The following is an 18,184-nucleotide window of genomic DNA, read 5'->3' on the forward strand; positions in this document are numbered from 1 at the left end:
AGTTGTAGGATTCCTGGTAGCTTGATAAACCCTTGTACCGGCTTGCTAGGCCCTGCCAGGAGTTAGCATTAGGAATGGCATTGATATGTAACGCTTAAGTGACTTTACTCTGGATATAAAATGGAAGAAATTATGTAAACCAAACAGAAATATAATTGGCTACAACAATGAGAAACAAATAAAATGTAATTGTGGGGTTATGGATATAATTATTAACTTCATATATGTTATTGAAATTAGATACATTTTGCTTCATTACGATCACTGTAATGTTGTCTAACTTTCCTGCAAATATCAATGGAACGGACATCCAAATGTCTTTACTTAGCCCAGACCAGAAGGAAACATGAAAAAAAAGGAAGGGAGAAAATGTTGGAATCGAATCAAGGAGAAAAGTATAAAGTTTATTTTTAAAGGAAAGGTGCTTTAATTAAGAGTAGGGAAAAACACAAAACGAAGGTTATTTCAAAGTCCAACAGTAAAGGATTTAAAGAGAAAAAAATAATCAAACGTGACATTTTGAGAAAAGTGTATAGAGAAAAAAAATTCCAAACTGAGATTGAATCCAAACACAAACACGTACCTTCAGGTAAATATTCCCGGACTCCTCCAAAGACACCTTGAAGAAGTAACCCACGGTCACCACGTCTAGACCTGACGAATACAGCTCTCTGACGGTTTCGATGGTGGCCCTCGGCCGCTCCACCGTCAGGAAAGCCGTCAGGTTGCCGCTGTAGCACGTAGTCAGGACGGTCACGTACAGCCCCAGGAAAATCATGTAGATCTGCGTCGGCGTTCCCAAGGGCTGGATCATCTGGGCGACTCTGAGGTGCACTCCCCAGGAGTGCAGGTACGACTCGGACAAGCTCACCGGCTTTTCATTTTCCACTTTGCTGAGAGAATAGTGGAGAGAGAGAGAGAGAGAGAGAGAGAGAGAGAGAGAGAGAGAGCTTTATTTTCATTTAATCAGATTAGCGGGAAACGTTTTGTGAAAGTATTTGTGAACATGTAGCGAATAACTGAATAAGAAAATATTACGTTTGGAAGACGGGGTATAAAAATACTTTATATAACGTTTTATTTTTATTTCAGTAAATGGTCGCTTCGATTTCTATCTTAGTGAATTAAATAACCCCCTTTTTAATAAAAACACTATTGTGCATATCACCAAGTGGGAAAACGACATATTTGTTTTGATTATTCGCAAGTGTGATGTCCAAGTTTATTATCATTGCATTGCACAAAAAATTTATTAAAACATTCAGTTTACTCAGAATTACCGTTGTATGATAATACTTTTTTATATATATATATATATATATAATATATATATATTATATATATATATATATATATATATGTGTGTGTGTGTGTGTGTGTGTGTGTGTATGTGTGTAATATATATACTATAGGGATTTTGTGTGAGAAAATAATTCTCGGTTAAAGGCAACTTCGATGCAATATCGGGAAAACTCCGAACAATAACCTGTAGGTAAATTAAAAGCGTTTGATGTCGGGAGAAAAAGGTGGAGAAAAGGGAAACATGTAATAGGTCTGTTTCGTATCCACTTACAGCGTAACTAGCGCCCGGGTGAAGAGGTGGAGAACCGGGGAAATGACCAAGAGTCCTATACAGACCGCGATCCAAGTATCCAGTTTGAACGGGGTTGCCAGAGACTGCCAGCGAGGGAGGGGAGGCTCTGTTCTGGCCATGAAACAGCTCGTCTAGGTGGTAGAAAATTCTCTTTAATATGATTATAACGATCAAATATGGATAATGTCATAAAATTTATACTCATTTTCTTGTTGAATACTTTCATCCGAAAAAACCTTGGCACAGAAATAAATAGTATTAATGGAAGCAGATTGCATCAATAAGTGTTCTTCGAACCAGTGTGGAAAAAAAACTATAGTTAAGGCTGACATTCTTAGATGAACAACTGTAGAGAGAATTCGATTTTAGGGTTAACAAAATCATGCTTACAGACAGTGCAGCAAAAGTATCCATTTTATTTTAGAATATTGAATAATTACTAAACGTATGTGAAATTTTTATTGCTAACTTTCTACTACATAAAAATATTGCATCGAAATCGCAGAATCCGAACTCATCCGGGATTCTGACGTGGATTCAGAACCAATCCAAGAGGATTCTTTATTAGGAACTGGATCCAGACTTACCGAAAAGAATCCACATGGCTATGCTAAGAGAATCTCACGTGGGAAACGTTGAATCTAGAATAATCTAAGGGTACCCTGTCCCAAAAACTATGGTTAAATTAAAGGGAACTGCTACTTGGATAATTTGAGAGCATCCGTGCAGGGATCACAATTTTGGGAGTTTCCTCAGAACTGGAATGTGAATGGTCAAAGAGATTGTTACATGGCTAATAATCTGAGAGTATCTATGCGCGGAATGATTTAAGGGAATCCTTATGCCGGAATCGTAAAATCTGGGAATTTCTTCAGAGCTGTGGAATCTGGACTAAACAAAGGAATCGTTACATGGTTAATTTAAGGGAATCCTTGCACGGATAACTTGAGGATAATCCTTACATAAAAATAAAAAAGCTAGGAATTTCCTCAGAGCCGTGGAATCTGATCTAATCAAATGGACGTTACAAGCTTTGGAATCTGGATAATCAAGGGGATCGATGTATGCTTAATCCAAGGGAATTCTTTCAGATATAATTTAAGGGAATCCTTAAGTCGGACTCGTATAAATTAAAAATTTCCTGAGAGATTTGGAATGAGGACTGATCAAAGGGAATCTAACTGAAAGGGAATTGATACATGATTAATCAAGGGAAAGTCTTTCGGAGATAATTCAAGGGAATCCTTAGGTCGGAATCGTATAAAACTTCCTAGGAGCTTTGGAATCTGGACTAATCCACGGGAATAGATACATGGTTAATGAAAAGGGAATTCTTTAAGAGATAATTCAAGGGAATCCTTACGTCCCCCCCCCCCGGAATCGTAAAATCTGGAATAATCCAAGACGTCCATCATGTCGTCGTTGTTCGTCAGGAAGAAGAAAGCCATTCCGAAATGGCCCTCATTCCTCTCTAGTTCTCCCGTCATTCCATTCCAGGTCCCGTCCTCGTTTTTGTATCCCCAGTATTCTCCTGAAGTCAGGGGGGCAAAGTCAGTGGTAATTCAGTATATATATATATATATATAATATATATATATATATATATATATATATATATAAAATTACATAATTACATATATCTATATATATATACATGCATAAATTCACACTATGCAATCATAAAGTGTTCTGTAATGTCATCCACAAAGGGCCTTGTCTCTTTTCACAACTTCATTGACCCTCATTCATTTTATTTATTCAGTCATTTACCTATTCATTGACTTGTTTATGATTCACCTACCCGTTGGCGGCTCTATGATTTGCAGAGAAATTGAGGACGGTGGAGAGAGCCGATGCGATTTGGATGTCCTTCCTATATATTCAGACTCGCCTCGGCTCCTGCCTTTGTTATTATGAATAATATGCGGTTCGAACTCGAATGTGATGAACTGTTGGAAATGAGGGAATTCGGAATTAATAAGATTATTATTATTATTATTATTATTATATATTATTATTATTATTATTATTATTATTATTATTACGAGCGAAGCGAAGTTGTACTGGAAACGGGCTCATTTCTGGCGGCCCGGCCCTAACGCTATTTAAATGCTATATCTCCCAAAAGTATTGAAGATAAAAGAAAAACTTCCTTCTGGCAGATAAAACGCCTTAAGTCTTTAAAGTTTAAAATCCCATATAAGATTTATTTCTAAAATAACATACATCACATTTTAATGAAGTTTTAATCGTTGCATTATAATTTTCTCAAAATTGATGCTATTACCACCAAATTCGATAGTTTTCTCCAATACTAGGCTCACTTAAACCATGTCTTCTCACCTCCGCTATGAAGAATCATTTCGCATTGTATCGTTTGTCATATTATTAGCAGTTGGATGTTGGAAGACCCTTTGATGGTTTAACTTGTAGCTTAGCGAGTTATTCCCCTTAGGCGCCCCTACTGGCTATTATTATCGGTATAATATATTATCGAATGCTACTGAGTGATAAGATGCCTTCATTAACTAATTTAGATAAGTTAACGACTGATATCTTGAAACTCTATTGCTTATTTTATTTTCTAGTCGGGAAATATTGGCAAATGGTTCCTCCTAGGACCTAGGTCATGGGAAGACAAGCGTTTAGACATATTAACAACTATTCCGGAAAGATCAGGACGTAGCCTAATTGACAGGCTTACAAGAAAGGGATTGGATTCCCCAACGAATTTCAATATTATTCAACCTCCAAGGACAGCGCCCCTGAAGATTATCCAAAGTTAAAGTTAAGTATATCTTAGTTTTACCAGACCACTGAGCTGATTAACAGCTCAGCTCTCCTAGGGCTGGCCCGAAGGATTAGATATTTTCACGTGGTTAGAAACATTGGTTTACCGAGCAACGGGACCTACAGCTTATTGTAGGATCCGAACCACATTATAGCGAGAATGTAATTTCTATCACCAGAAATAAATTCCTCTGCTTCCGCGTTGGCTGAGACGAGAATCGAACTTCGGACCACCGGATTGGTAGCCGAGCGCGAAATCCACTCGTACAACGAGGAACTAGATTATCCAAAGACTTAGTGAAAAGATGCCATCTTTTGGCATTCTTTAAGGAGAGTTTCCAGTATATCCAAGGTTTTATCTAGTAATATTCAATATGAAATGAAGCCTGCTACTCGACAGAACGAGTAGGGAGCACTTGAAAATAAAATTAAAAAGGATAAGTCGAAAAGGACGACAGTGGCGTACCGTAAGGGGAGTTCCCATCAGGTCCCAGGTTTTATCAGGGAATAATTCAGCACTGGAGGTGAATCCTTGGCTCCTCCATCTGTTGACGATGACCATCGTGCCATTGCCCCAGAAGAGTCGGTTCATGTAGACTTTGCATTCATAGGGATCCTCCTGAAGTATACAAAGTTACAGACGTATTTCCTAAATGATAAGAATAACGATAATCCAAAGAAAACTCATAATCACACGAGTCAATAAAATGGGAAAGTAAATCCACAGTAGTATACCTGTTTGTATTTTATTTAGAATATATAAAGCACAAAGCGTTCGATGACCTGCACGGTCCTTTTTGTAGGTCTCTTGACAAGGAGGACCGTGCAGGTCACCGAAAGCTTTTCTGCTTTATGTATTTTAAATAAAATCAAACAGGTATACTACTGCAGACTTACTTCCCCAATAATGATAATGATCTGTCAGGCGGTTAACTCGGCTATATCGTTTGCTGCTTTAATGAGAAATGTAATTCACTTTCTTTAGGTATGCATAAAATCTTCAAATACCAGTTAATATAGAAAGTCAAGGTAGGTTCTGTAGAAGTCAATGCAAACGCTTTAGCAAAGAACCTGGGGTAATCTTAGACATCTATCTATTTTTTGACAGACATGCGCAATAGAACATGAATATATAATACAAAAGCAAACGAACTTTTCGCTTATTCGGGGAGTAAGCTTACAAAGTACTTTGCCGTTGTTGTTGTTGTTGGGGGGTGGGGGGGGGAGAGGTAGGAAAGCCTAAAAAAGACTTTTTGCGTTGAGTTAAAGTTACCGGAAGTTTAGGATAGGGTATTTATAATTTGTTTATTAGAATGAAAATAAAAAAAAAAAAAGAATTATGAGTATTTTAAAAAGTACAGAAAAATTGTTTCTAATAAAATATAGCGTATTTATTTTAATTTTCGTTGGTAAACAACGCTCTATTTGACCGTTAGATTTTAGCACGCCCCCCCCAACCCAGTAACGCTTTGGTTATTTTTTACCAAACGCAAAAAGCTATTTGACGATTTTTATGCGGAAAAGTTGTTACTTGATCAAAGAAATAAACCTTTCCCCTACAGTGAAGATATTATAAGTTCATGCTTGAAAATAGGTGAATAGATACAACCTAGCCAAAGGTACATCCCCCGTAGGTTAGAAGTTCTCGTGATAGATTACCTAAACAGACGAACACTTAACTTGCCGAATCACGAGCCCCTGATACTCTGTTTTTTTTCATCTGTCCATCTGCCTGTGGTGTTTTTGTATGGCAAAACTGCGTCCCGGGCTTTAGATAGTTACGCTATTTGTAAGTTTTTAGGTAAATAAAAAAAGGGATGTCTGGGTGTACATTTGCAACTGAATAGTGTTTTAATAATTTACTGTATGCGAATTACACCTTAATATTCGAAATAGGATATTATTATAATCGTTGAATGTAAGAGAAGTACATCTAAACCCGGGACGCAATGTTTACCATACAAAAACACCACAGGCGGATGGACAGATGAAAAAAAACAGAGTATCGGACAACGCCTGCTGATGAAGATGTTTCTGTCAGAGGCGCTGCTCAGTGCAATAAACTTACCCGCAATATCAAAACGAGAAAATAGGCTGATAGCATTCAAGAGTAAAGTTCAAGAACATAATGACAGATAGCCATATGTCGCTGTTCCGGGACATAGACTGCGGCTATGTACAGTAGTTCCATCACATATATATATATCCTCGTCAGTTGGTTTTACCATTCAAGTTTACGTTCACAGAATAATTTGAGTTCATTTGATTAATTGGGCAATATTTTATCCTGAGTACCGAATTTCAAGACACAAAAAACAAAAAACAAAAAATTATAATTTTGTAAAAAACTGAACTACTATAATCATCAACATTATTAAATTAGCATAACTGGTTCTAATTGATAATAGTCATATCAATATGCTTGGTATCTTTTCGTTAGTACAAGAATTTTATCGTAGGTTAACAAGAATTTTATAAACAACAATAATCTGTATCTGTGATAAGAGAGAAGCGTACCATGCTGTCTTTGACATATATAGATAGACTTACCATTCGTCGAGACAATCCTCGTAATTAAACTGATACATTTTTAGCGAGCTGGCAGTGCCATTTGTAACTGCAGAAGCTACAGTACCAATCAATGTGATATAATGTGATTATTTGTAATACCACTATACTTTATTATTATTATCATCTGAAAATCACATAAGTCACTAAAATGGTGAAGTAAATTCACTATGATCTCAGTAAATATATATATATATATATATATATATATATATATATATATATATATATATATATATATATATGTATATATAATATATAATGTTAATTATATATGTGTGTGTGTGTGTGTGTGTGTGTGTTTGTATAAAGTGTTATAGCTGTATATTTTCAATGTATATCAACACTGACATCATTGTGGATTTTTCTTCACCATTATTATTATTGATTATTATTATTTTATTATTACAATAATTATTATTATATCAGTAAAACTAATATGAAATAAGCTTTCCACCAAACTCAGTCTTTATCGAAAATGAAAAATCGAAGCAATCACTATGCCATTATCTATAAATAAAGAGCACCTCAGTAGCGTGATAGGTATGGTCATAGCCTGCCACCTCAGTAGCAGCGAGTCCGATTCTTGGGCTTCCACTGAGGGGTTAGGGATGTGTATTTCTGGTGATAGAGGTTCACTCTCGACGTGGTTTGGAAGTCACGTCGAGCCGTTGGACCCGTTGCTGAATAACCACTGGTTCCATGCACGAAAAACAACGAAAAACACCTACAAACAAACAAACAAACAATTACCTGCAGAAGACCAATGATGTGTTCCGTCTTCTTCCCTTTGCCCGAAAGAGCAACATCGCTCAGATCCTCCATCGACAGACCCGCGATAATGAACCTGTTTTGTGAGAAGAGAAGTAAAACAAGATGATAAATATCCTATTTCACTCATTTGTTTATATTCTTATCCATTTGTTGATTCATCTATTCATTTTTCGTTCCGACGACCGACACTACTACCCAAAACAACTCGTCTTGTGTTTTTGTTACCTTATTTATTTTTTTATATATTTATTTATTTTTTCATTCATTTATCTTTTTGTTATTTTTATCACTGATCTCTTTGTGTATTTCTGTAGTTCTTTAAGGTGAACGCCATTCTCTGGACGCTTTAATTTCAAGTCACTGACCCCTGCGGGCTTGTTATATATGAGTATGGATTTATCTTCTGAATAATAATAATAATAATAATAATAATAATAATAATAATAATAATAATAATAATAATAATAATAATAATAATAATAATAATAATAATAATAATAACCAGCAGACGCCCTAGAGGCGATAACTCGCGAAACTTCAACTTAAACCATCAAAGGGTGTTAATTAGTTATCTCTGAACTCTCTGCTATATAATTATGATCGTTAATTACATTTCAAACAGTCTTAAATCAATCTTATATATGGGATGAAATTAAAAGATGTAAAGTTTTATCTGCCGATAGGATTTTTCTTTTATCTTCAATACTTTCGGAGATATTAGCATTTGAATAGCGTTAGGGCCTAAGGCAATAATTGAAACCTCATTTAAATGTGAATTTGTGATATTGTGAAAACAAATTTTATATGGGATGAAATTAAAAGATGTAAAGTTTTATCTACCGATAGGATTTTTCTTTTATCTTCGATACTTTCGGAGATATTAGCATTTGAAAACCGTTAGAGCATAATGCAAGAATTAAAACCTCATTTAAATGTGGAATTTGTAATATTGTGAAAATGAATCTGATATTCGGATGAAATTTAGAGATGTAAAGTTTTATCTACCGATATAGGTTTTTCTTTTATCTTCAATACTTTTTGGAGATATTAACATTTGAATACCGTTAGGGCCTAAGGCAATAATTAAAACATCATTTAAATGTGAATTTGTGATATTGTGAAAATAATTTAATATTGGATGAAATTTAAAGATGTAAAGTTTTATCTACCGATAAGATTTTTCTTTTATCTTCAATACTTTTGGAGATATTAGCATTTAAACAGCGTTAGGGCCAGGCCGCCAGAAATAAGCCCGTTTCCAGTAAGACTTCGCTTCCACTCGTAATATGGGGCATGGCTGGTCCAAATACCCTATCCAGCCCCAGGTCCGAACTCAAAAGTGAAAAGAAGGGCACAGAAAAGTCAGTGGTTCGCAATTTAGGCAGAAACACACACACACAAATAATAACGATAAAGAACATTACGTAATAAATAACCAGTTATCTAAGATGAGAGTTTATTTTGATCATTTTTTTTATCAAGCATGCAAAGGAAATGAGACATTTCAAGCAAAGCAAATATTGACTCATCGCCTTTCTAATATATCTCAATTTAAGCTGTATTTCTTAAATCGTCTTGATTATAAATGGTGACTTAGTTCTCTTAACATTCATAAACGTTTAGGTTTACTTCTCGGAAAAAAATGTTCTCAGATACCCTCTATGAACGTTATTGAAATTCACCATTCCCACCCACCCCGTTTATATCTTTGCAATAACAAAACAATCAATCAACAGCCTTACTTTCCGTCGTAGTCCCAGGCGCCCTTAGAAGCGTTGGTGTAACTCAGAAGTGGGTTCGGATCCTTCAGGAGAAAGATGTAGCCTTGGCATGTGGACGTCTTCGAATGGACGGTCAGGAATCTGCGGGCGTCTTTATTTCTGTGACCTGCCGAAATCGTCGGAAATCAACAGCATTCGAAAGGCAGTGATCATTTTCAGCGGTGGGAGATTCGATTTGATAGCATGGGAATTTTACGTACGTATATTATTTTTCTAAGGTTTGTTCAATCTGTTCAATGTATCCGCACTGGAAAATATTTCTTTTGTCTTCAAAACAGGTCGCACTTGCTATCTTATTAAAAACGGTTTTCATCCTTTTTTAAGATGCATTAAACCAATAGTTTATATATATATATATATATATATATATATAATATATATATATATATATAATATATATATACAATAATATATATGTATATATATAAGCGAATACCACGGGAAATGATAGACAGGAATCCAAGCGCTTTCGTCTTTATTCAGACATCGTCAAGGAGCTACTAAAGTACAATCGGAGAGGAAGGCCTCGGGTACAAACAAGATCAGGAATACCAGATGGTTAATTATCAAAAGGGTAAAAATTAAAAGGGATAATCCAGGATTATCGGATTATCACACGGTCACAAACTTAAACAGATTCTGACCCTAACCGAAATTACAAAGTATCTTTACAGTCCCAAAAACTGTAAAACTGAATATATTTAATTTTGTTGCTTATACTTTGATCTACAACTTTTTTCATTATGAAAGCATCAAGTTTAAATAAACCAAGACTTAAATTTAGAACATTTCTATTATTTGACTTGATAAAACAAGATTCAATGATATTCCTTTTAACTGTGTCATTACATGGACTAAGGCTCTTGCTTGACTCCAGTTAATAGGATGGTCCTAAATCTCTCATATGTACAAATAATGCATTCGATATTTGCCCAGTTCTCACAGAATATTGATGTTGCTTAAGACGCTGTGAAAGAGATTTGCCAGTCTGTCCGTAATAGATTTTATCACACTTTTGCAAGGAATTTCATATATGCAGCCTGGAAGATCTTTAGGAGAATTTTTGATTACTAAACTCTTGACATTAATATTACTGAAAACAACATTTATGTTAAAAAGCTTTAAAATTCTAGGAATATCTAAAAACCTTTCATCATAAGGTAATTTTAGAATGTTATGCTTACTAAATTCAAGTTTGTCATTAGTTGAATAAAATGTTTTTCTAGCTCTTTTCCATGCCACATCTACAAAAAGTCCTTGGGTGTATTTAAGTTTCAATGCAATATCATAAATAGTTTTAATTTCAGCGTCAATAAACTGCGGGCTACAGACACGTAAAGCCCTTGGGAACATCCAGAAAAAAACAGAGAATTTCAACATTTTGATGGTGATTGGAGTAGTAATGAACAAAAGAGGCAATATTAGTTGATTTTCGAAAGACTGAAAAGGTGAAATTTCTATCATTTCTATGGACAGTTACATCAAGAAAATTCAAATTATTTCATTTCTTTCTTCTCTACAGTAAATTTATAGAAGGGACTAAATTATTGAGATTATTAAGGAATTCCTGGAGGTTTTTCGTGAACTGGCCAAATACAGAAGATATCATCCACGTATCTAAACCAAATAACTTTTTGGGGCAAAATTCTTGGTAGAGTTTTGTCTCAAAAAATTCCATGTAAATATTGCTAAGGACAGGAGAATAAGGGATTACCCATGGCCCATGCCAAATTTTTGTACAAAAAATTCCCCATTGAAACAAAATTTACTATCTTTGATACATAACCTTATGAGACTAATGAGATTTTCTACACTTAAGGGGAATGTCATGACGCTCTAATTCCTCTTCCAAATATTCAAGTAAGGTCATTACAGGCACTTTTGTAAATAAGAGACAACATCAAAACTAACCATTATAAAATCATAATTCAAATTTAAACTATTCAATTTGTTTATAAAATCAACATTGTTTTTAACATTCGTGATAGAAATATTTCCTACCAAAGGAGTAAGAATTTTTACAAGCCATTTAGATCAAATTATACGAAACTGCGCCCACTGAACTAATGATTGGTCTGATAGGGTTATTGATTTTTATGTGGTCTTGACCTAAACCATACATGTAAGGTAGGGAGGCGCATTGCGGTGTAAACTGTTTAATTAAATGGTCCAAGCCCTTCAAAATGGATTTAATTTGTTTTATTAAAATGGGAGTTAACTGTCCTGTGTAGTGGTCAGAAACCTCAGTTTCGTATAAGTATCAGTGTCATTTAGCAATGTCATTATTTTACTTATATAGTCACTTTTATTCATAATTACCACTTCATTAGTTTATTTATTGCTTTTGTCACCTTCACTGTTTCGTCTTCTTTAATTTCTTAAAACAAGCCTGGAGAAATACTCACGGGTACATTAGGGGGAGAAGGTTTACTCATAGCACCATACACAATACCTTTACAAATATTGAGATCTATTACGGACAGACTGGCAAATCTCTTTCACAGCGTCTTAAGCAACATCAATATTCTGTGAGAACTGGGCAAATATCGAATGCATTATTTGTACATATGAGAGATTTAGACCATCCTATTAAATGACTGGAGAAATCAAGCAAGTAGCCTTAGTCCCTTCCATGTAACTGACAACAGTTAAAAGGAATATCATTAAAAGAATCTTGTTTTATCAAGTCAAATAATAGAAATGTTCTAAATTTAAGTCTTGGTTTATTTCTAACTGATGCTTTCATAATGAAAAAAAGTTGTAGATAAATATAAGCAACCAAAAATTAATATATTCAGTTTTTAACATGTTTTGGACTGTAAAGATACTTTGTAATTTCGGTTAGTGTCAGAATCTGTTTAAGTTTGTGACCGTGTGATTATCCGATAATCCTGGATTATCCCTTTTAATTTTTAACCCTTTTGATAATTAACCATCTGGTATTCCTGATCTTGTTTGTACCTGAGGCCTTCCTTCTCCGATTGTACTTTAGTAGCTCTTGGCGATGTCTGAATAAAGACGAAAGCGCTTGGATTCCTGTCTATCATTTCCCGTGGTATTCGCTTATTTATGAAGTCACGTGCATCTACTGTGATTTTTTAAGCATAATGTAAACCACACGCAACTTCTACGCCTTTTCTTTGAATTTTTTTTTTTTTTTTTTTTTCCGAGCCTTGTTCTATTCGTGACATCCTTCTGTAATGCTCTTATCATCGCTCACAAAACTGAAACTCCGACTCAACTTTCTACGGAAGTGCATGAACGAGCAAGTGATGCCCAAGTCGATTTTACCAGTGAGAATTCTTCGCCTAGCAGAGCGACCTTTCGACGAGTTTCAATGCATCATACTTCAGAAACCACATCGACATCAAACAAAAGTGGAAGTAGATGATGCGTTCCGTACACTTAGAAGCAGACGGTATAGCTTTAATCAGACGGTTCCTGTCGATTGGAAGAATCGGATGCTGGATTATTTTTTTGCTATGGAAAATGAGAAAAGTGCTGCAAACCGTCTTGCAGGAAGCTCCAAGTCAAGCTGAAAAATCTTATTGCTGAAAGCGACTGGACTAAGGCATGCCAACGTGGACTTCTTGATTAAATTTATCTGACAAACCAGTGGATAGTGCTACGACAGCGGCGGTTTGGGATATGGGTTAAGTTTTGGTGTATTTAATGGTAACCTGGACTGTGTCGACATCTCAAATCCTTTTGTTATTTAGAAAAATTGAATCAAAACCTATGCCCTGATGATCTCAATATTTGTAAAGGTATTGTGTATGGTTGCTATGAGTAAACCTTCTCCCCCCTAATGTACCCGTGAATTTCTCCAGGCTTTTAAGAAAATTAAAGAAGACGAAACAGTGAAGGTGACAAAAAGCAGATAAATCTAATGCAGTGGTAATTATGAATAAAAAGTGACTATATAAGTAAAATAATGACATTGCTTAAATGACACTGATACTTATACGAAACTGAGGTCTGACCCTACACAGACAGTTAACTCCCATTTTAATAAACAAATTAAATAAATTCCATTTTGAAGGGCTTGGACCATTTAATTAATTAAACAGTTTACACCGCAATGCGCCTCCCTACCTTATTAATGTATGGTTTAGTCAAGACACATAAAAATCAATAACCCTATCAGACCAAATCATTAGTTCAGTGCTCAGTTTACGTATAATTATCTAAATGGCTTGTAAAAATTCTTACTCCTTTGGTAGGAAATATTTCTAACACGAATGTTAAAAACAATGTTGATTTTATAAACAAATTGAATAGTTTAAATTTGAATTATGATTTTAATATGGTTAGTTTGATGTTGTCTCTTATTTACAAAAAAGTGCCTGTAGATGACTTACTTGAATATTGGAAGAGGAATTAGAGCGTCATGGAACATTCCCTTAAGTGTAGAAAATCTCATTAGTCTCATAAGGTTATGGTATCAAAGATAGTAAATTTTGTTTCAATGGGGAATTTTTTGTACAAAAAATTTGGCAGGGTGGCCATGGGTAATCCTTATCTCCTGTCCTAGCATATTTACATGAATTTTTTGAGACAAAACTCTTACCAAGAATTTTGCCCCAAAAAACCAAAAAAGTTATTTGGTTTAGATACGTGGATGATATCTTCTGTACCTTTGGCCAGTTCACGAAAACCTCCAGGTAAGGTTCCTTAATAATCTCAATAATTTAGTCCCTTCTATAAAATTTACTGTAGAGGAAGAAAGAAATTGTAATTTGAATTTTCTTGATGTAACTGTCCATAGAAATGATAGAAAATTCACTTTTCAGTCTTTCGAAAATCAACTAATATTGCCTCTTTTGTTCATTACTACTCCCAATCACCATCAAAATGTTAAATTCTCTGTTTTTTTCTGGGATGTTCCTAAGGGCTTTAGTGTTCTGTAGCCCGCAGTTTATTGACGCTGAAATTAAAACTATTTATGATATTGCCATTGAACTTAAATACCCAAGGACTTTTTGTAGATGTGGCAGGAAAATGGGAAGAGCTAGAAAAAAAACATTTTATTCAACTATGACAACTTGAATTTAGTAAGCATAACATTCTAAAATTACCTTATGATGAAAGGTTTTTAGATATTCTTAGAATTTTAAAGCTTTTTAACATTAATGATGTTTTCAGTAATAATAATGTCAAGAGTTTAGTAATAAAAATTCTCCTAAAGATCTTCCAGCTGCATATATGAAATTCCTTGCAAAAAGTGTGATAAAGTCTATTACGGACAGACCGGTAAATCTCTTTCACAACGTCTCAAACAGCACCATATTCTGTGAGAACTGGGCAAATATCGAATGCATTATTCGTACATATGAGAGATTTTATTAGATTTTCATACCTATTAACTGGAGTCAAGCAAGAGCTTTAATCCCATGTAATGACACAGTTAAAAGGAATATCATTGAATCTTGTTTCATCAAGTCAAATAATAGAAATGTTATAATTTAAGTTTTGCTTTATTTAAATTTGTAGATAAATATAAGCAACAAAATTAATATATTCAGTTTTTCTTTACATGTTTGGACTGTAAAGATACTTTGTAATTTCTGTTAGGGTAAATCTGTTTAGGTTTGGTGACCGTGTGATATCCGATAATCCTGGATTATCTCTTTTAATTTTTTACCCTTCCCTTCTGGCAATTAACCATCTGGTATTCTTGATCTGTTGTGTACCTAAGACCTGTCTCTCCATTGTATTTCATTCGCTTCTGGACAATGTCCTTAGTAAAGACGAAAGCGCTTGGATTTCTGAATATCATTTTCCTGTGGTATTCGCTTAATTAATGAAGTCACGTGCATCTACTGTGATTTTTTAAGCATATATGCATAATATGTATATATATGTATATATATATATATATATATAGCATATATATATATATATATATATATATATGATATATGTTATATATATTATATATTATATTGTTATATATGTATGTATATATATATATAGATATATATATATTATATATATATATATAATATAGTGTATATATTTGATATATATATATATATATGATATATATATATAGTAGTATATATAGTATATATATATATATATATATATGAGTATATATATATATTATATATATATATATATATATATATATATACACTAGATTATATATATATATATATATATATTATATAGTATATTAAGTATATATATTATATATATATATATATATATATATAGTATGTAATGATATATAGATATATATGATATATATATTATATATATATATAAATATATATATATAGTATATATATATATATATATATTATATATTATTATATATATATAATTGTAAATACATTTGTATATATATATATATATATAATATATTGTAATATATATACTATAGTATATTTTATTTATTTATATGATATAGATATATATATATATATATAGAATCATAGATATATAGTAATATAGTATATGATATTATATGATATATCTTATTATATATAATATATATATATGATACATATAGCTATATATATATATATATATTATATATATATATAAATATATGTTTATATTTATATATAAATACATATATATATGTATATATATATATATATTAATATATATATATATATATATCATATATATTAATATATATACATATATATATATATATATAGTAATATATATGGTCATATATATATTAATATATATATGATGTATAGTATATCGTATATAAGTATATATATCTATGAGTATATATATATATATATATATATCTATATCTATATGTTAATAGTAGTAGGTATATGTATATATATATACATATATATTATTCTGAATATATATATTATTAATAATATATACTATATATATATATTATCTATCCTATATATATGTATATATATGATACATATGATATATATATATATATCTCTATACATATATATGATCTAATATATAAATATACATATATATATATATATATATATATATCATATTATATATTCTATATATATATATATATATATTATGTATATCTATACTATATATATATATCCTATATATATATAATTATTCTATATTATCCTATATATATATATATCCAGATAGTTAATTATATATATCTATATTATCTATGAGATATATATATATAAATAATATATATATATATATATGCTATATATATATATATATATATATATCTATATATATATATATCTCTATATGGTATTATATATATGTATATGATATAGTTATATATATATATACTATATCTATATATATCTCATCATATATCTATATATATATATCTATATATCTATATAATATCATATATCTATATATATAGCTATGATCTGATATATATATCTATATATATCTATATCTCTGATCTTACTATCTATATATATATATCTAGCTAGATATATATATATGTATACATATAATTATATGTATAGTATATATTATATCATCTATATATTATTATATATCTATATATGATCTATATGGTATATATATATATATATATATCTATGATTATATATATATCTGTATATATATATATATATATCATATATCATATATATTTATATATATATATATATCTATATATAGATAGTATATATATATATATATCTATATATATATCTATTCTAGTATATATATAATATATATTCTATATCTATATATATATCTCTCATATATATTCTATATCTATATATATCTATATCTATTAGTAGCTATATATATATATATATATAGATATATATATATATTATATATATAGTATATATATATATATATGTATGTATGTATAACTGAATCACGAAAGTTAGGAACGTGATAAATCCATAAATAAAAGTAAATGCCATGAATGGAAAATAAACGAAGGAGTCTGCAAGATCTTTCGACTTTAAAATTAAAAGTCCTTTTCTGAGCAGATACTGACATAAATACGAGAAAAGACCAATACAAGAAGGTTCGTATAACTGACAGATAGATTATAAAGGGATTAGTTAACCTAGAATATTCCGACACACCTGGAAGATAAGAAACCCCTTCCCAAACAAGCATAAACAATGGTGCAATTAAAGGTTTAAGACAATCATCTCAGATACACTTTCCAGACAATTGATTATAGGTGACAGCTATTCGGAACTTGGAAACAAAACCATATTCACAAAAACATGACAGAACATACATTATACAAAATTTTATAATAAACTCTAAGGCAACTGATTTTTATTTAAGTCAGTAATTATATCTTTGAGGTCATTCTTAAACATGTTACAGATACAAGGGTCTAAATGAAAAAGGCCACGACTAACATTGAAATTACAATGAAAAGTAAGTTGTATTAAAGCAGATTCTAACAGATTTCGTGATAAGACATCTCTTGACCATGCAATTACTGAACTATCAATCCAATTAATTCGGTGGTTGGTTTTCACTTAAATGAATGAATAATGCATTATTTTTGATTTTTTGCCCAGTTTTTACAGAGTATTTATGCTGGCTTAGCCTTACTTCTAAGCCTTTGCTGGACTGTCCGAGATAGAATGAGGGACAATCCATACATGGAATTTTATATATTATGTTGTTGCTTTCTCTGGGGCCATTTTTTATTAACATTCTTTTTAGTGTGTTATTATAGGAAAAAACAAGGTGACATTAAAAGCTTTTA

The 18,184-nt window shown here is 31.8% G+C and overlaps 1 protein-coding gene across 1 annotated transcript in view; it reads right to left on the bottom strand.

Moving 5' to 3' along the window:
- LOC135211837 (ionotropic receptor 93a-like) overlaps window positions 1-887 on the bottom strand; it is a 3,611-nt gene extending 2,724 nt beyond the window's left edge. The window contains exons 1-2 of the mRNA XM_064245046.1: window positions 584-887; window positions 1-52 (exon numbers count right to left, since the gene is read on the bottom strand). The exon at window positions 1-52 is cut by the window's left edge and continues 107 nt beyond it. Coding sequence (XP_064101116.1) covers window positions 1-52; window positions 584-814 — 283 coding nt within the window. The 5' untranslated portion in view covers window positions 815-887. The remainder of the gene's footprint in view (window positions 53-583) is intronic.
- Between the last annotated feature and the right edge of the window lie 17,297 nt (window positions 888-18,184).

Source organism: Macrobrachium nipponense, chromosome 40 (genome assembly GCF_015104395.2).
Source record: "Macrobrachium nipponense isolate FS-2020 chromosome 40, ASM1510439v2, whole genome shotgun sequence".
Taxonomy (NCBI): domain Eukaryota; kingdom Metazoa; phylum Arthropoda; class Malacostraca; order Decapoda; family Palaemonidae; genus Macrobrachium; species Macrobrachium nipponense.